This window comes from Aspergillus nomiae (assembly GCF_001204775.2).
Source record: "Aspergillus nomiae NRRL 13137 chromosome Unknown contig00062, whole genome shotgun sequence".
Classification (NCBI taxonomy): Eukaryota; Fungi; Ascomycota; class Eurotiomycetes; order Eurotiales; family Aspergillaceae; genus Aspergillus; species Aspergillus nomiae.
Window position 1 is genome coordinate 23,789 of NW_015378117.1, and position 19,551 is coordinate 43,339.

General features: G+C 46.4%; 4 protein-coding genes across 4 annotated transcripts; 2 read left to right on the top strand and 2 right to left on the bottom strand.

Moving 5' to 3' along the window:
* Window positions 1-3,059: 3,059 nt before the first annotated feature.
* ANOM_004085 (uncharacterized protein) lies at window positions 3,060-4,926 on the top strand (the record flags this gene model as incomplete). Its single annotated transcript, XM_015549342.1, has 5 exons — window positions 3,060-3,338; window positions 3,384-3,447; window positions 3,521-3,552; window positions 3,632-4,278; window positions 4,353-4,926. 5 exons carry the CDS (start codon window positions 3,060-3,062, stop codon window positions 4,924-4,926), a joined length of 1,596 nt encoding a protein of 531 aa, XP_015408968.1.
* A 366-nt stretch (window positions 4,927-5,292) lies between these two features.
* ANOM_004086 (putative protein kinase) lies at window positions 5,293-6,883 on the bottom strand (the record flags this gene model as incomplete). The annotated part of the gene is made up of 5 exons (XM_015549343.1): window positions 5,293-5,474; window positions 5,568-5,733; window positions 5,808-6,106; window positions 6,173-6,436; window positions 6,493-6,883. 5 exons carry the CDS (start codon window positions 6,881-6,883, stop codon window positions 5,293-5,295), a joined length of 1,302 nt encoding a protein of 433 aa, XP_015408960.1.
* Window positions 6,884-12,885: 6,002 nt separating this feature from the next.
* On the bottom strand, window positions 12,886-13,640 carry ANOM_004087 (glutathione S-transferase family protein; the record flags this gene model as incomplete). Its single annotated transcript, XM_015549344.1, has 3 exons — window positions 12,886-13,205; window positions 13,269-13,376; window positions 13,436-13,640. 3 exons carry the CDS (start codon window positions 13,638-13,640, stop codon window positions 12,886-12,888), a joined length of 633 nt encoding a protein of 210 aa, XP_015408967.1.
* A 1,357-nt stretch (window positions 13,641-14,997) lies between these two features.
* On the top strand, window positions 14,998-16,598 carry ANOM_004088 (putative MFS transporter; the record flags this gene model as incomplete). Its single annotated transcript, XM_015549345.1, has 3 exons — window positions 14,998-15,219; window positions 15,275-15,323; window positions 15,370-16,598. The coding sequence occupies exons 1-3, from the start codon at window positions 15,013-15,015 to the stop codon at window positions 16,596-16,598; spliced, it is 1,485 nt and encodes a 494-aa protein (XP_015408966.1). The 5' UTR covers window positions 14,998-15,012.
* Between the last annotated feature and the right edge of the window lie 2,953 nt (window positions 16,599-19,551).

Below are 19,551 nucleotides of genomic sequence, written 5' to 3' on the forward strand. Positions count from 1 at the left end.
TGGATGATGGCCTTTGTTAGAGCCTCGTGGCATTTCTTCACCAGAGCCATAAAAGGAGGCCTAACGAGCATTGAATGGGGGCAAATGGCCGCCAACGAGTACAGACATTTCCCCGAGAGACTGATTCCGCAGCTTCATTGAAAGACACTCTGTCCTGTTGTTTGCTTTTGTCGATGGCATCATCGATAGATACGGGTTTCTCCCCGCAGTTTGTGGCTAAGAAGCAAATTTGTTGAAGCTCTTGATCCACAAAGGTGCTATCCATCATATGGAGACTAAATTAAAGAAACTGGTTTCCAGGAGATATTGCCCAGCACCACAAGCGAGCTTTCGCATTGGGGGAGAGTATGTTCATTTTAGCGTGTCAGTACAGGATTGTATAAAGATTTCGCCAACCATACATCCAGGTCTTGGTGCATGAGTCCTGTGTGGCGTTACCCCTAGATATTCCATTTACGCTATCCCTCCAGTTTGGTTCAGCAGCGCCTATTCTTAACTTGAAGAGCATCTAGAAGTAATGCAGACCATCTTCATTTTTTGCTTTTATTTATGTCTTCAAATAAGAAGGCGAAATTTCAACCAAGGCGAGATGGCCGAGCGGTCTAAGGCGGTTAGTACCACTATGAATCTTATCTTATCGAACAAACAACTAATAATCTCTCAGCTGGAGTAAGGTTCCAGTCTCGAAAGGGGCGTGGGTTCAAATCCCACTCTCGTCAACATCCTTTTTTGCTTTTGCTTTTGCACTTTTCATGTCAATTGTTTTTTTACCTCAGCAGATGACAGGAGACAGTAACTCGTCTGGGGAAAAGGTAAATGGAATCGTATACCGGCAGTGCGTGAGCTTATACCACTGGGACTGTCCAATCTAATAATAGCCCACCATATTGCAGGATCTGAATAAGAGACACTAAAGGGACTTCAGAGGTTGAGAAGCAGTAATACGTATAGTATACGCTGCCATATTATTCATATCATTGTAGGACGCGTTCCGTGGTTGCGTGGTAGAAGTGGGCCAGAGATTAGATAGATAATATGAGACATATTAATTGCCATGCACTGTGGACGCTGGGACAAGCGGGAAGTCCAACATAGGCGAAGGAGAATGCACGAATTAGGCTATAGGCCCTTTCAACGAATCCCCGGACGTAAGACTGAGCAGTTGACTGGTTGGTTCTTGATGAGGCTGTAGATGATACGCTGTGTGGGTTATAGTCGATGGTCATTTTCGCTTTTGCAATATGGTCTGGAAGCGGATCAAGGCTGCTGTAGTCTTCCAGGCTGAGGTTTGTAGAGACCTCGACGCCCTAGGTAACTCTAAATACCGTCGGAAATTCAGTGCTACAACAGCTATCGTTCGAGAAATACAATAAGATGCCTGCAATGGCACTAAGCGCAGTGGATCCAAGGGCGGTGCCGTAGGCGGCCCAGGGAATCGATGGGGGGTAGATGTAGATGCTGTGGTAAGACGTGATAGTCACACTCGTTTATGCCACTACTTTCGCAGGGTAGTTGGGTCCATTATAGACGTTTAGTGCCCTGAGGACTTTAGCATCCAGACCGAGAATACATACTGGAACACATTGGAGCTCATAAGTGAGAACGTGTCATCCTTAATGCGTGGATAGACCTTTCTCTATCGCTCTTTCTACAGCAGGGTGTCTGCATTCTTATAAATTCCCTAAGGCCGCAATTTCCATAGGCACTGCCATCCACAATGAGGTCGCGATTTCATAGAAGGGCGGCAGTTCATAGCACAGAAACCTTCTATACGCTTAGAATAATTGTGTAAGCTACGTATTTCCATAAAATTGTGGCCGGCCACAGGCCCAGACTTCCCTGCGGCCAGGTGACCGACAGGACAACCGCAGTTGTGTAAAATCATGGCTTGTTGAATAACACGGTGGCTGGGACATTCCGCTAGGAATGTGTATCCGTGTGTCTATTAATATAAGTAGTCCACCACGAGAATGACAAGAACCTCCCACCTTCGAACCTTCTTCAACAGTGTTCCCAAGCTATGGCTAGGTTCTAGGGTGTAGGTCTTACCTTTGCTGTGGGCGCCAGTTGGCGGTCGTGGAACCTCGTGGGTCGTACGATGACGTTCTCGCTGACATCTAAGATCTAGCGTTCTTGGTAGAAGGTCAAAGAGTTATACTCCGCGTCCTGTACTCCTCTCCTTCTGTTCATCTCGGTCTTGGAGCTACTATATTTCGTTCCTTCCCGACCTAGGATCTCTGGAGAATCTCCAGGGCAGCCTTCCGCCTTTGCTGGCCGTATGCTGGACAAACTTGCTAGACACATGTGACCTGAAAAAGTATCTGCATATTTGCTTTTTCATATTCTTCCTAGTTGCTACCTATCTATCTGACTGGTGGTTGGCCTGTTAGTAGCCACTACATCACAATCCGAACCTCCGAATCTAGAACGTTGCAGGGATTGTATGCAGCTAAGCTATGCGGTTTCACCTCAGCTACTAGTAGTCTTGGAATCGCCACATATGCACAGAAAGATCTTGCATGTGCTGACCCCGCCGTTTCTTACGGAGGACAGCAAAAGGAATATCAGGTAGTTCACCGAGTCGGTTTCATGTGCAGCATTCATATGAAAGCTGGGCTATTGATTGGAAAAATAATCGCGCAGATAACCAGGTTTTCTGAAGTGGTTTCCATCGAACCAGGGTATGGAACCGGGGTGGCGGCATCGGGGTGATGGATTAAAGCTCTAGGCCCATGATATGTGTCCATGAATTGAGGGGTAAGTGTGTCTGGAATTCTGTCAAAGCAGGGAGTAGTTGAGTAAGAAACATAGTCATGTGCAGTTAGAAACTATGCACAATCCCTGATTGAGAGATGTTTGCATGGCACCTTTGAAAATTGAGGAGCTGAAACCAGTTGGCATGTGAGGATCATAAATAGGTAGCGATAGAAGCCCTCAAGAGACCATCACCCATCGCTCGTCAGCCTTATCCTATTCCAAAGAGCGGAAAGCTACCACCATCCCATCTCCATTTTGCTTGCTCATATACTTCCCTTTCGCTGAAGGAGATACTCTTCAACATGGCTCTTGCATATCCCGAGGGCGAATGCTTCTTCAGACGCGCTGCTTTGAATCACAAAGACAAAAATTGCTACCAAGCTGATCGTGTTGATCATTTTTATGGGCACTTTCTGGTTGAGTTCCTCTGGAATGTGCCAGCTCACACGGGGGACAAGGCACTGCAACCGCATTCGCATCCACGCTCGACATATAAGAAACATGACTTTAGCATTCCTTGGGGTTTCATGAGCCAGGGTAGAGAAGGCCCCTATATTGGATGCTGGACACATCTACCCTTTGTCTACAGATCCCACTATCATTAGGGGGAGCACCGACGCGTGCAGCATAATCTCTGCACCTGGGCTGAGCGTCTTAAGAAGCAGGTCGATGGTGATGCCATGGAGGTGGGTAACACAACACTGTCTGCTCCGGCTTAATCATTGCGCGATTACCCGATCAGCTAATCAGACAATTTCAATAGTCTTGGTTTATGGCGATGCCGATGCCGAAAAGGTAGGAAGGTTGGGTGTTTATCGATGTATGTTTCTCTGCCGAATACCCCCGGCGATGGCTGAAAAGCTGATTAGAAAAGCGCCTGGCCAATATCCGCGCCATCTATATTCCCGTAGCACACCAAGCCTCCGAGGACCATCCCGAACTCTGCACATTCCAGCATGTGAATTTTGCGGCTGCAGATGCAACAATTAATATGCTTCATCATACCGGGGACCCCAAGAAGCCGAATGTATTCTGGAAGGACGTTACGTTCAGTAAAACGCGCGGCTTGCAGGATTGGAACAATCTGACCCTGGGGATTAACATCAATGGGCTGGTCAACCTCCTCTCGCTTCCACGGCAATTGCGTGTTCAAAACGCCTTCACCTCGAAGAATATCATCATGCTGGAGGCAAAGATGGTCGCATCCCCTAAGGTCGAGCAGACCTTCATGGATCATGCGGACTTTGACTGGGCTCAGATCGCCAGAGCCAACTTTGGCCTCAGTATTCAATGGAAACCTGCTCCCCAGAAGACCGATTGGCTGAAGAACTTCTTGAAGAACTCTATGACCGTCGCTGTCGGATTTATTCCTGGAATTGGATCCATTGCTGCAATTGCCTTTCCACTAGCCTGGGTGGCAATGGATGATCCAGATTCGTTCGTGGAGACGCTTAGAAACCTTATTCCTGGGATAGATCTTGAATTAAAGATCATCGAAGCAATTCGGGACAGCGCTAAAGAGTCCCGCGAATATCTTCCAGATGGATGGGAAGATAATATCATAGGGTCCAAATTTCTTGCCATTAGGCGCCTAGTGTGGTGCATGCTAAGGCTGCTTTGACCTCAGATGCCCCGAAGAGCGTGGAAGTCGACGATCTTGACACCGAGACACTTATAAACAATGAGCTCAAATCTCTCGCTGGACGTTCCGTGGACTTCAAGGCCCTAGTTTCCGATGCTGGCAGACCAGAAGACCAAATCGTGATTCTGGAAGCTGAGACGGATGGCACGGGGGGTGTTGACCATGAAGCAGATAACCGCCTTGATGATGAAATTGATGACCAGGGAGTTCCTGATCAAGTCACTTTGGACGAGCTTGGTCCCAACCTGTATTTCCGACTGGCAGAGACGGTGCTGAAGGATACAGCCCAAAATAAGGACGAGAGTGAATGGGCGAAGCTCGTCGAGTCCGCCGTAGATGCCGCTAAGGACTTGGCCTCGAAAGTCCCTCATCTGCCTGATCTGGGCTCGAAGAAAGATCCTGAACCGACTGAGGAGACCGGAGAGGATCCCACGAAGAGTGATGGCCCCGTGAATGATTATCAATGGATGGATAAGTACCTCGAGTCTTTATTCTCAGGCACCATCGAGCTTGATGAGTCCAAGTAAGGACAGGGCTAAAAGCATGGCTTTGAGACAAATTGGATCTTTCCTGCATCAATACCATCGGGCTTATTGCCCACTATTTTTGTACTCAGACATACAAAATTGACCTACTGACATGTTTTTGATGGAGAAGCTCTGTGTAATCGATCCACATATGGAACAAGCCCAGAAAATATATCGAGTAAACAATGCCCCAAAGTGCTACGACACAATGTACTCCACAGGGACTTATAGTAGGAACTGGCACGGGCAGTTTCGTGCATTGTCCTTGTTTTCACTATAAGCGTTGAAAAGTGGCTAGCACATAGCATATCTGAAAGCCTTTCCATAAATATAGCAAATATATGACGCACGGCATAGCACATGATCTTAAGCTTTCTCGTCTGTCAGCCAAGGGTCTTCCAAGAGTTCTTTGGCTGTTGGTCTCTCCTCAGGCATCCAGGTCAGAGCTCTGCGGATGAATCGGAGGAAGCCAGACTTGTCTTCCAATCTGGTTTCAAGGGCTTCCATTGTCCGACCCTTCGGAATAGACGCAAGGCCCAACCATTTCCCTATGATGGCAGCGATTAGCAGCGGTATTAGAGAATGGAGCACCATCGGTGTCTGTTTTCTAATACATTTGCTCTTCGGAGTAGTCAACTTACCTTGCTCATCCCAAAAGTCTGCTCTCCTTTCCGGGTTCTTAGCCAGGAATTCTGGAGGTGGTGGCCCTAAAGCAGCAATCAACTGGGCGAGGTGGGCAGCGTCATAAAGCTCGCCATCTTCGTCGCGCGCTGTGAAGAGTCTCTTTGGCTCCAGGAGGTCCCAGGCCTATGATCAGGATATAGTTAGTTCATAAGTAATAATATCAGAGCTGCAAATATGACAAGTAGATTGCGGCCTACCGTCAGACCAACGCTCCAGATATCAACGGGGTAGCTCCACCCCATATAAAGCAATGTTTCAGGAGCCCGGTACTCCAAGGGCATGATATCGCCACCATGTGGCCCTGAACCGATTCTGGCCTCCCCAAAGTCAGAGAGCAACATTGGACCTTCCTTGGGCAGTATTAGGCGTGAGAGATAGATGGTCCGAGAAGGTGAGACTGGCTTGCGAGGCACAGGAGATGAAAATTCCTTTTGTTTAAGTTTTTGAAATAAATTGTTATTGTTGGTGCCAAGGAGCATGTTGCCTGGGTGTACATCTGCAATCTGTTAGCGATGAATGAAGCATACTGTAAGCCGAAGAAAACACTAGGTAGAGATTATACCAGTATGGACAATCTCTCCATAGGTATGGAGAAAGTCCAACGCCTCGAGAAGCTCGATAATTGCTCCCTTTACAAGGTCTTCATCAAACCCATCCCGCCGGAACACCAGCTTCATGTCACGTAGGCTCATCTGGGCAGCTTCGAAGACAAGGACGATATGCTTGCCATCTGGGCCAGTGATCTGAAAAGAGTCTAGCAATCTTCGGATATTGCCTCGTCCTCGATGGGACGTATCGCCCATTCGGCGCGAGATGTGATCGTAAACTGGGAGTTCACGATGAAACAATGAGGTATGCACGTACACTTTCAGTGCGACATACTGATGATCCCTATAAAAGTCAGCCGAGCATTCTCATATGGACAACTCGTGCCCCCTTGCCTCAGATCCCGAGCTAGCCAGGAGGTGGATGAACTACCAAAACCGAACTTGGCAATTACTTGATAGCGGTCTTGGAAAATCTCACCCAGTCGAACTGGATAGAATCGGTCTTCCTTGTAATCAGGCAGCTCTTCCTCTTCAACCAGGTGATCGGCATCGATAATTTGGAACCCACTTGTGGGAAGTGGCCGCTCTTCATCTCGAGAGTTTGGCATTGGGGTTTGTACGGTCGAGAGTGATCTCAACAAAGGGGTGATGGCGGTCGACAACGGTGGCATTTTCAGCCTAGGGTGGACGGGAAAGCCAGATTGAGCTCTTGCGATGGGAAACATGCTTGGCTGTAGGTGACTTGTCAAAGTCCAAATACGTCTTACAAGAGACGCCATCTATTGAACGAGGGGCTTACCAAGCAACCATGTTACTAGTACTATTAATGGGAAACTTGAAAGTCGAGGCGCGAAAGGTTGGCGGTTTCTCAGCGCGTCACGGGGCGTTTACCTTAGTACCTCCTCACCCACGACACACGCACCCAGGTATACATCCCTATGCCGTTGGAGACAGCTGCGAATTTCCATATCGGCCAACGTTGTATATGTGGTCATTTTTATCCACCTAGGCTCTACTCAGTTTTTAATTATGGCTATTTAGTTTCATTACGTGCGATAAAATGTACTGAATTGCACTTTTGCTAAGACTAACTAGGAGACTATCACTCCCATAGTTCCATCCTCTACTTGAGCAATTGTACTGGTAGTAACGAGCGAAATAATGGATTGATGGTCTTTCGGGCTCACAAAACATGTAAACTGTGTACTAGGGTGCGAATGTAGATAGGAAAGCTACTTAAAGCTACACTCGCCGAGACAGGTTGGGTAAATTGGGTTGTTTCTATCTAAATGAGATGATCAGGATATGATCCATCCTGATGAGGAAGAGGGAATTTGTGCTTGGGTATACCGGTACAACTTACCTGGTGGATCCACGAGCACTATAATTGTCTACCCAGGCATATCAGAAGATGTGCAGTAGTCCATATTAGTTGCCGGTGATAATATTACAAGAGATGATCAGACAACAAGTAGTTTTACTCGACTAGGATAACTAGAATAGTACTTGAGATATCGTTAAATTCGTAAAGCCTTTTCATTCACATAATAAGATAGGCAAACCTTGTACTTTATTGGTACAAGGATGAAACCTATCCCAAGGCTTCAACGTTCTCACGTCCCCACTTGATATTTGACCACCAAACAAGACACATAATTTGGACCAAAAGGTCTAGCAATATTATATGCCTCCAGAACTTCAGATCCTTAATTCTTCCGGCACTATTCGCAGTATATAAGTCACTTTTCGGAACTTGATATGTATATAATTTGCGGAGTAAATCACTTACATAGCCCCAGCACCCTGGGCAATCAGCAGTGCAGTCAAGCAGTGGACAGCAGTCAAGTCCAATCGATGGGTTGCAGCGCAGTCCAGGTTTGTCCTGACAGGTAATTACAGGCGCATCCTCATAGGGGGAGCCCCAAAATGCCTCAAAGGGCCTAGGGGCAGCACCTAGAGCTACAGCTGTAAATAGGAGGACTGAAACGAGCTTCATAATGTATTTAACCGATGTGTGAGGTAGTTGAATAGCTTTCTTTGGAGGAATATGTTGTAACTCAGAATACTGATCTAGTTAATTGAGATGGAACATCCTCTTTATATGTGCTCGATTCGTTGGAAGCACTTGGGTCATAGGGAGACCATGCCTGGAATGAACTCATCATCCAGTGTATACTCACTCTTCCTACCTCGTGCCATGGTCCTAAACAACTGGTAGTTGCATCATCGATTGCCATACTGTTGCCTAGTTCGAAGTACCAATAACCAATTTTTCCTCTTTACGGCCGTTCTCGTCCTAGTAAAGCAATATTCTATGCGGCGTACGTTGACAAACCAGAAAGACTGGATCGTGATGTACGCAAAACATTGACGGCTAGCCTATCTGATCGTAAAATGACTTTGTCGGGTCCTACTCGCTTAGGTATTACTAGTATCTCGGAGTTACATCCGGCAGCTACCAGCGGATTGATATTTTTCTTGAACCACGGAATCTTCTGCCGCTTACTGCCGAACAAATGCTAAAAGTTTTGACAGATCTCGAGCAAGTGGGGCTCCGGTTGCATATCGCTGCGTGCAGCTATTCTCCACTCGAAGTTGGGGTTGTAACTCTCGTCCAGCATTGTAAAACCCGTTAAGAAATCTAGACAACCACAAGCGATAAAAGGTCCAGTACGTCGTCGCTATCTGTCTCTCAGCAGCGGCTCCAACATTGCGAGTGGTTGCAAGAAAGTAGTATTCTATCTCTGCTCTTGACTTTTGTTTTCTATCCTTCTCCCATTCCAAAACAGTAGTATCTACTTATGGTGTATCTCAAGATAAATGTATTTACATTATGAATCGGGACTTTCGAGGGCTATGCTTTGGACACCTTCCACTGGTTTGAAAACTATCGCGTGGGTCGCCTAGCGCGGCAGAGGTCAATGACAACTTGTGGTGGACTCCCCACGTTTCATAAGAGTATTTATTATTAAAACCAAAAGGTCTATCGATGCTGTAGCCTTGGTGGATCCGATAGTTGGCATTACTCCATTACTCCGAAAGTCTTTGAAAGGCTATGAATCATGACAGCAGTCAGAAGATATCATGCATTCGTCATAAATTGTAAAGCTTCATACTAGTTCATTCTACACGAATCTTGCAAGGTAGCAAAGGTTTTCGTCTTTACAGATGTAGCTCTCCTAGAATCAATATTTGCAAAACTCGTATCTGTACTGAAACTAGGCTATCACCTTCGGTGATTGAAATGCGAATGCTTGATCATATAGCGGAAGCAACGGGATCGAACATTGCAGTCTACAAGACTAGGAACTTAGTACTAATTCTCGCTGATGAAATAAATAATATACCGGTTTTGACTTTTCACTAAATTGAATCTAGTCGTACTATCTGTCTAGTAGCCGGGTTTACTGATTGGCGTATAGCGTTTGGTGTAGTTGACAGTTATCTCACCATAGCTAGTAAATTCATTGCTTTTGTCTCTCACTCACACACTCACTCTCTATCTCTCTCTGTCTCTGATGAATATAGACTGAAGAAAGCCTTTCCTAGTTTCCTAGTATATACGCACCACTAGATCTTGTTCCGCAGATAACACACGTACTATATATCTTTACATAGCTACTACTTTCCTTCGGGGTGTCGCCTCGGTGGGTCCATCAGTCCATACTCAATATGGACGGAGGCTTCCCCACAGTAACCAGTTTGTTAAGAAACAACCCATTAACCTCTCACATCATGGTACAATGGGTTAAAGACATTCCCATTGGCAATACCCTAAATATGGGAAGTGAGCCATTGTTGTAGACTGGGAGCAGCACCGGTGTTAACCCCAAGATCAGTCTGAACCCAGAGCACTGGCCATAGGTCCTCGGATCGTCGGAATTTGTGTTGAACGCCCACGATCCCAGGCTACCCTGGGATTCTACATTAGTAATGGAAGACAGAACTATTATTATCTTATTATTATAAGTAATAATTCCCATTGATTTGGTTGGCTTCCAGGGAAGAACTGCAGATGCTTGAATCTTAGAACTCAGCAACGGGTTCAAATGACGAGCCTGGCCTAGAGTGGCAGTTTGGTAGATATTGTAATTGTCTACTTCCACTTCCATTTTTGCTTTCCAGAGTTCATAGTTCCTCGGTACCACGACAGTAGAGGTGGGATAGCTGTCAGACGTCATTTACTCCGTGTACAAATGTAACCCAGTAAGCCTGCAAGCGGATACAGCTAATTAAAGAAATCCAGCCAAGGGTAAAAGGAAGATATATTGAGACGAAGTAGCGGTGTTGACCTTCCGTAGGACCGGATAGGGGAAAAATAGAGGTGTTCATTTTTGCAGGCATAGGAGAAAATGAAGGGAAAAAAAGATGTTGACGAGAGTGGGATTTGAACCCACGCCCCTTTCGAGACTGGAACCTTACTCCAGCTGAGAGATTATTAGTTATTTGTTTGATAAGATGAGTATTTCATAGTGGTACTAACCGCCTTAGACCGCTCGGCCATCTCGCCTATTGGTTGGAATATTGGTCTGGTTTTGACAATATGAGTCTATGGTAATTTCTAAATGCCACTATGGAGTGGATTTAGGGTATATCGCCAACCATGAGCCTGTATGAGGCATTGCTATATAATATTTTGGTATAGAACAAAATTGTAACAATATTATTGAGTTCCGAACGTCTCTAAAAACGGTATGTTGAAGGAGGCCAAGTATATAATTCAGTTACTTGTAGTGTGGGAAGCCTAATATATATTTATCTAGAAAGATGTACGGATGCTTGGTTTTCAGAGGGGATTGGGGTAAGTTACAGGCACACCCTGATCCACAGCCTAATTTAACCATACCACATAGCAGACCCACGCCCGGATAATCAAGTAGCCAGGAAACATGCCCTCGATGAAATGGTGTGCTGCCTTAGGCTGGTACTGAAATATGATTGTATTAAAAGAGTACCGGGGTCGTAGTTGAAGTTGTAGCGAACCGATTGATTTCATTACAAGTAAGAACTGTTGTACCCCTTACAGATTTCAGTACTACTAGAATGGGGTGTCACTTGTTGTATGGCTTTACTACATATCAACAAGTCAAGTGTAGAGCAGCATGCGATGTTTGGATCTAACTGCATGTTTGCTCTGCAGCACTATGCTCAAACCAGGGGCATCCATCGTGTCAAAACCCGGGCCCCTACCGTATAGCTTTACGTGGTCTAGACTTCCGTGCTCGGGTCCGAACGGCATAGGTTGAGATTACATAGAGTTAATAGAAATAGCAGTGGGTCCGGAGACACTCGCTGCTCGGATGTCGGGTCAGCCAAGTTCATACTTCTGTTCCGATTGTCCCCAATCAAATGTGGCATATCAAAATTACACCCCAGGTAACAGCATGGAATAGCTTGATAAGAGGCACAAAAGGAGAGCAAGGTCCTCATATCTCAAATTTCTCAAATATTATCCCATTCGCTGAAGATGCAATTCACTATGCGTGCGTCGTCCGTACCGGCCACATCTTCATTGCTTTTTCTGGGGGCTTTTCTTCAACTATTCGATCGATGAATATGGACAGCAAATCACCTCATATAGGTAGGTAAGCTTGTCAGCTGTCAGGATATATGAGAATATCCAATCAAGTGGTCGTCGAACTCCAGAAGCTGATGTCCCGTACTATTACGTAGTCGTACGCGGCTTATCCATGTGTTAAGCTCATATTCTTATCGATCCAAATTATATTCTTCGAATAATCTAAGGTCTAGTGCTGGTGATCTAGGTTGATCTTCACGTGCTTGACCTTCGCAACGACAGTAGATCCAGGATTCCAGAAAGAGGTTATACTAATAAATACATAGTACTTGAGTATAAAAAGCACAACGGAATAAGATGTACGGCTTCATAAGCTAAAATCTCGGACAATTTCTCTCTAACAGTTCAATTGGTGGTAATTGTAAAAAGGCAGGCCCGTTCCCAACTAAGCTAAAATGTCACTATCATTAGACTCTACGGTCTGATACGCACGGATCGCACCTTAAATAGCTATATGCCGTGAGCCCAGCGCCCTCTCAGCCACGGTGAAAGTAACTGATTAAAACACCGCGTTTTCGGCTTCTTCGGTTGTTTTCTTTGGTCGACCAGATCGTTTAGCGTCTTCCACGTACCCCATTTTGATTCTTTTGTCCTGGGCGGGATCGAATCCTCTGGCCCTTGCACGTTGATAGATTCCCTGGATAGTCCGCGGGGAAAGCCCTAGAGCTGCAGCAATCTCTTCAGTGGGGATTCCCCAGGCTACGAGGGCTAGAGCTTGAATTCTTAATTCAATCGGATGGAATCCCATGGCTGTGGAGGTTGCAGATAGGCAGATAGGCAGACAGGCAGACAGGCGCCAAATCACTAAAGAAATATCAAGAGGCGGAAAGCTTTGTTTTGATTAAAAACATGCGCAGGACACAGGACACTGCGTAAATTACAAGGGCGGCCTGACAGGTGGCATACTAAATAGTGGGTCCAATATTACTAGCGCCGTACACTCTATATTAGCATGAAGTAAATAGTCAACCAAGAATAAAAGCGGCAGTCGCTTGTAGACAGCAATTAGGTCGCTCACAAGAGTTGTCACGCTATAATTTGCCAAAATGTCATACTAACTAGCTATTATCTCTATATCGCTCCGAAAATTGACGATCACTGATCTCGTGCGGAATCTCAATTCAGCCCTTTAGCCACAGATGCATAAATCTAAGCAGCAATCTTCTTCCAGCTCTCCCTCGCCTTCAGCTCCTCCCACCATTTTTGAACATGGGGATACTTCGGAAGAAGATCGGCGAATCCGAACTGCTCCACAAACACTCCATACGGCAAATGCGCCAGATCTGCAAGGGTCACCTGGTCACCTGCAAGGTACTTCTGCTTGGAAAGAATCCGCTCGTAGCCCTCGAGGGTGGGCGTGAGCTGCGAAAAGAGGACCTGGACGCGAGCCTCGTCGGTCGGGCCAAGACCCTTGCGGGGTTTGAAGACTTTCTCGAAAGAGATCTGAGAGACGAGCGGGTCAAAGTAGGCTTGTTCAATGGAGAGGGCCTGCATCCGTTAGCGCCATCCGAGGTACGTGTCAAGGTGTATACGTGCCTGCTGGTACAGAGCCCAGGCCTTCAGATCGGACTCGGGAGGGGAAAGTGTAGTTCCTTGACCGGAGTACTTGCTGGAAAGGTACTGGGTAATGGCTCTGCTTTCTATTTGGTCGATATTAGCGTGTTGTTCTGAATTAGACAGCCGGTGGCGAGCTGCGAACCGAAAATCTGAACACCCGTCTCGGTGTCTTGTAGAACGGGGACTTTGCCGAATGGGTGCAGGTCATTCACGTAGGACTCTGCTTTCTGTTCGCCCTTGCTCAAGTCGATAGGGTGAAACTCGGCCTCGAGACCCTTTTCTGCGAGGACGATGCGTACTCGGTTAGTACAGGTGGAGGCCGGGAATCCGTAAAGTTTGAGGACCATGGTGAATGATTGATTTCGGAAGAAAGGAGAAGTTTTGTAGCTTCAAGGGGTCTCAGCTGCACTGGATAGGTTGTACTCAAAGATGAGGAAGCAATATGGTTTTCAGCCAGTGTCTCTTTATATAACCTCTATAGCACTTGCCCGAGTGGGGCTGCCGCAGGATTCCTGCCCGGAATTAATTCCGGCTCCTTCTATTCGATTATCAAGCCCATCGAGTCGCAAGCTTAGGAATCAAGTAAATAAAAGTTAACAGACAAAGAAAGCAGTCAACGATTAGTCACGTCATATGGGGGATTTGTCATGCAATGGATGCAATGATTCCGTTCGTGGAGCACGCCATTGGTGCTGCGATCTTGGTATAGTTACCATTTCCTTCACTTCAACTGCAACTCTATACTCTCTAGAACGCATGAATTCATAAGAGGAATGGGCAATCGACTGCAGGATGGACTATGTATTAAGATCTGACAGGTAATAGAGGGCCTGATCCATCACTCGAAGGCCTGAAAGTACTAGGAATAGATGGTTCATTTATACCTTAGAGCTTAGGCGCTAGACCTGTCTAGGAAAGCCGCGTGCGGGCCTTATTTGAGACCAACAACCTTGATTGTTACACCTTTGTTTGGGTGCTGCACATACGCAGTGTAATTTATTCGTAGCATTCGTCAGACGGCGATGTTCGATTTAAGGGCTATGACCAGCACGTGAGGCTGATTAAAACCCTAACTTATGTCTTATTTATCGAGCAAGTTCCCTGCTCAAGGGTCCTAGCGATGTCTTATCCTTTACATTCTTAATTTCACTTCAAGCCAAGGCCCGTTTAATCTGCGACAGGGACATCGTTTGGATTTGCACCTGATTTGACAAACAAAAGTTGATTCTGTTATGTCGTATATTATCATATATAACCGAAACAGGTAACGTACACATTTAATAATTAATAGGCCTGGTGGGCGCTCCGAAGAATTGAGTAATTCTCCAGCTCAATGCTCATAGAGCCCTCGTGGATCTTGCGATAAGGAGAACAGTCTGGACACTGCGTCCGGCTGCCGAGGTTAAGGACACGACCGTCTCTCCACAACCCTCGCCTAGTGCCCCCGCCCCCGCATTTTTAAAGCAGGATAGAGGATAGAGATTTTCGAGGAGATCGTCTTAGCTCACTTGGCTAGAAGTGTTGGGATTGCTTATGGAAATGTCATTGGCCCTCCCCAACAACGCAGGAACCACACCCCGTATTCACAGCTGGTTCGGCCAGCTGTTCGGCAATTCACACTTCACTCGCATTGAGACCACAGGTATAAAAGCGGGGACTGCAACATCCATTGGAGTTTCCTAGGGGATCATTTCTACACATAGCAGTTTCATTGTCATAATGGCCGACGAAAAATCATTCCCCGACCCGGTCGGGGACCCAGAGGCTAAAAAGGATGTCATTGAGGAAGAGATCCCAATGGATGAGCGGACGCTAAAACTCGATCGACAAACAGTTATGAGGTTGGACATGGTGCTGATGCCGATGACACTCATGTTCTATCTTCTGGCTTGGCTGGATCGTGCAAATGTTGGAAATGCACGAGTGGTGAGTTCAATCAGTTAGCTTGACATATAATACCCTGCTAACCATAGGACTATAGGCCGGTCTGCAAAAAGACTTGAATTTGACTGATCTACAATACAAAACAGGTACATATTTCCAGTTAATCTCGCCTGTTCCACACTAACTGCTCAGCTATTACCGTGACCTATGTTCCTTACGTGATCTCCGAACTCCCCTCCAATCTCCTGCTGAAGATCATTGGCCCTCGTATCCTCCTACCTACATTGTGCACCCTCTGGGGTCTGGTCACAACACTCCAATCTCAAGTGCACAACTACTCCGGCTTCCTCGCCTGTCGATTCTTTCTGGGCCTTCTCGAAGGAGGCCTCTTTCCTGGCATCGTGCTGTTTCTGTCCAACTTCTACCGCCGCCACGAGCTGCAGGTCCGCATCGCGCTCTTCTTCTCCGCCGCTTCCCTGAGTGGTGCCTTCTCAGGTCTGTTGGCTGCCGCCATCCAGCAGATGAACGGCCTGCGGGGAATGAAGGGATGGCAGTGGATTTTCCTGCTTGAAGGCCTCTTCACAGTCTGCTTCGGTCTCTTCTCCTTCCTAGTGCTACCCAACGGCCCGGAAAAGGTGATCACATTCCGCCCCGAGCACGCGGAGCGATGCATCGCGCGGCTGCAACAAGACGGTAACAAATTCGAGACTGAAACCAAGGTCTCCTTCAAAGAAGTCATATCCGTCCTGAAGGACATGCATGTGTGGATCGCATGTCTCATCCTCTTCTGCAACGGCGCGTGTCTCTTCGGTCTCGCATACTTCTCACCATCCATTGTGCAGGCACTCGGGTACAGCTCCACCAAGACGCAGCTCATGACCGTGCCACCGTACGCCTGCGGATTCGTCGTGACCATGGTAACTGCCTACTTCTCTGACCGGTACCAGCAGCGCGGCATCGGGGCCTTCGTTACCAGCGGCATTGCTTTAATCGGTGCAGCATTGGCCATCAATGGCCGCAGCGTCGGCGTTCGCTACGCTGCCCTGGTGCTCCTCCTCACTGGCGTGTATGCGTGCGCCCCTTGTTTGATTAGCTGGGTACCCAATAACACGGCCGGCCATGTACGGCGCGCAACTGCCGTGGCCATGGCGTTCATTGCGACGAATTGCGGCGGGATCATGAGCACCTGGATCTACCCTGAGAAGTCTGCACCGTACTTTGAGCTGGGGTCGCGGTTCAATCTCTCCTTGACGGTGATTGCGATGGCGCTTGTGGTGGCGCAGATTGGTTTGTTGCGGATGTTGAATCGCAGGAAACAGAGTGATCCAGTGGGATTGTTGAGGGGAGTCGAAGACTTGCCGTATGAGGAGCAGTTGGACAAGTTGGGGGATAGACATCCGAGATATAAGTATACCTACTAGTTTATAGATGGTGGTAGTTGACCCTTTCTGTGGATAATGTATAAAGCCAACGAGCGAAACTTAACATACCTAATTTTCCCACCAGGTCTACCTCGTCTCAAGGCTACATGAGACCGAGAATTGAAGACACTGCCGCGGAACACCGAATATTCGGTATAATCACAGTTAAAGAGAGTCTCCAATCTCAACCCGCGTAGTCGTGATGTTTTGTTCCTTTCCCATTTCCAGATATCTGTGATGTGGACGCCTAATGATTCGAGTGATATCGCACCTGGACTCCGACTGTCACAATCGCGCAGCCTAAGCGGCCCTAAAGAGATATAAGGGGGGCTGGAATGATCACCATGGTACATCCGCGAGATCGGAACAGAACAAGGGTCTTGGAGATTCAATAATGAGAAATTTGCATCGCCCCTCGGTTGCCCGTAACGGACCGGACCTTCGTTCTTTATCCACTTTAGTGGGCCTCAACCTTATCACAATCGCCTCTAGACTACGGAGTACGAAGTTCGTAATAGAAAGCAATCAGGACTAGGGCCTTCGAGAGAATCTCTCTCTGTACTGTTGTGGAGTTCATCCCTAGTACTATTCCGTCACTAGTAGTGGGGAATTGAGGTATCATTCATCTCCTTTGTACCTTTCATTATAAGTTTTGATTATAAGATCAAGAAACAACCGCACCCTGTAACATCAGTTGAATGGGTTAACGGAAAAGTCCTAGTTCCTAGAGAACATTGAGTATGGGCTTATTCTAAACAAGTCAGCATGGGTATGTTAAGTTGCATCGTGCCATCTGGTTGAAGGGTTACAGGTTGTCACTTGCTCCTTAGGTCAGATACAGAAAGTGAACTAAGCACGGCGCGTGTTTATGTATTCAAGTTGTTTGCCCTTACCGTTGAATAAAGGAACTGTGACTACACTGCTGCTGAGAAACAATGCATACAGGTCTGGCTGAAGACGAGTAGGAAGTTTACATGTAGCGTATTTCCTTTTGACACCCAATAAGAAACATGTACTTTCTATATTCACTATTATTTCCTCCATTATCCAGCATGATGGTTGTTAAATGTTTGTCTGCCGCTATCATTAGATATCCCAACGAATGCCTACCTAACATGATCCTCTTTGAGAACTGTTGTCGTGCTTATTGTTATAACGATATCTTGTTTTCTTTTCATTCTGCCATACTATCAGTCATGATATTGGTGTAAGATAACACAAAGAGGAAAGGAAAAAAGAATAGAGTGAGAGGAGTTCCTAGGCCCACAAAGTCGCCTGACACCAAAGACACTAATGCCCCTAAATTATGGTACCATAGGACTGGGGACATGGTCTTCCTCTGTTTAATCTGTATTCTTCACTGATGAAGCGCCCCACGCCTTGCAATATCGGACGGGTGCCATCACATAGAATGATATGCAATCAGCCGTAGAAGCGTTTGATATTCAAGAAGGCGCCCTTAGATAGCTTCTATTAGCTATTAAGGGGCATGACTATCCTGCAACCAAATATATATCTGCTTTTGATGTTGATCTGATTCTTCTAACTATCGACCAAACGCGCTACAATCCCCCAAATCTGGGTAATTCTTCTGCATTTACTATTCCGACAAGCATAATCTCTGGTTGTTCCGACTATAGCGAGTTCATCCTTTCCCAGCCCTTCCCTAATGAAACGAGGAGTTTGATGTTTACGGCGAGCTTAGTGAGACTTACGGGGCCTTTTCGTAATTTCTTCAAGTTTGAAACAAGGTATGCTCTAATCAAGCTATAATTGATTATGAACACGAGTCACAGAATATAACAGATTGGATTCTGCGCCTGGTAAAATATAGGTAGATAATCGGCTTCAAAGGAGCTATACAGAGCGCCGTAGTCCCAGCCTCTGCCTCCATGAAAGAAAACTTACACCCGCATCTTCGTCATGATGAAGTGGATTCCATGGCTTGCCATAGTGGCAGCCTTTACGGCCATTCACCAGGTTCATGCGAGAGCTGTGTTCCCACACTTCATGGACAATGTGTCTACTCCTGAAATCTACACACGTTGGGTTGAAGAGGATGGAAGCAAGTGCACTTCCGAACAGAAGAAAATCATCACGGAGGAACTCGCGTATGCAATGACGATGGCACAAGAAACCGCCGACAATCTCCAACGAGCGGACTATTACAAAATATTTCAACAAGACACTAAGCTAAATAGAGAACCCATTATTAGATCTACATTTCGGGTTGATCAATGATCTTTCCGGTCCATATCTTGACAAGTTCTTTCATAGCCTTGCAGGAAGTGATTCACTACGACCTACAGCCGTACAAGTACTTTACTATGTGTTGTATGTGACCATATTTCTTAACCCAAGAAAACATAAATAACCAATAGAAAGAACACAGAAAAAAATAATGGGGCGAGCCGGGATCGAACCAGCGACCTCACGATTACCAGGTGGTGACTGAGTTGAAACTTCAGTCGTGCGCTCTCCCAACTGAGCTATCACCCCATCTCTTGGCTGGTTGCTTCAAATTTGACTCTATGATAGAATATACCCTATCTCCTTTGATTATCGTAGGGGAAATCGTGACACAATGTAGAGCAACAAGTGGTGATATCTAAATGCTTTATCTCAAGCCCAGGAAATACCGATCTTAAAAGGGCACCTATGATTTAACTGGACAGAACACATCTTTGGTACTCTATTCTTTGGTGGTTGCTCATCAGTGTCATGAACCTATTTCTTTTTTCCAGAAACGAAGTCAGTCCTATTAAGTCCAAGAAATCTCTATTCCAAAAATGGACGACTTCAATCCTCCCCACTCTGATCCTGTTCGCCTGCGCATACTGTAAAAGAGCCGGTTTTAGAAGTGGTTAGTCCTTGTGTCTTGGCATGACTCAACTGGACTTTTACAGCTTGAGAGGTCTAAGCAGTGGTTCTTGCAACACAATCTCCAGGCTGT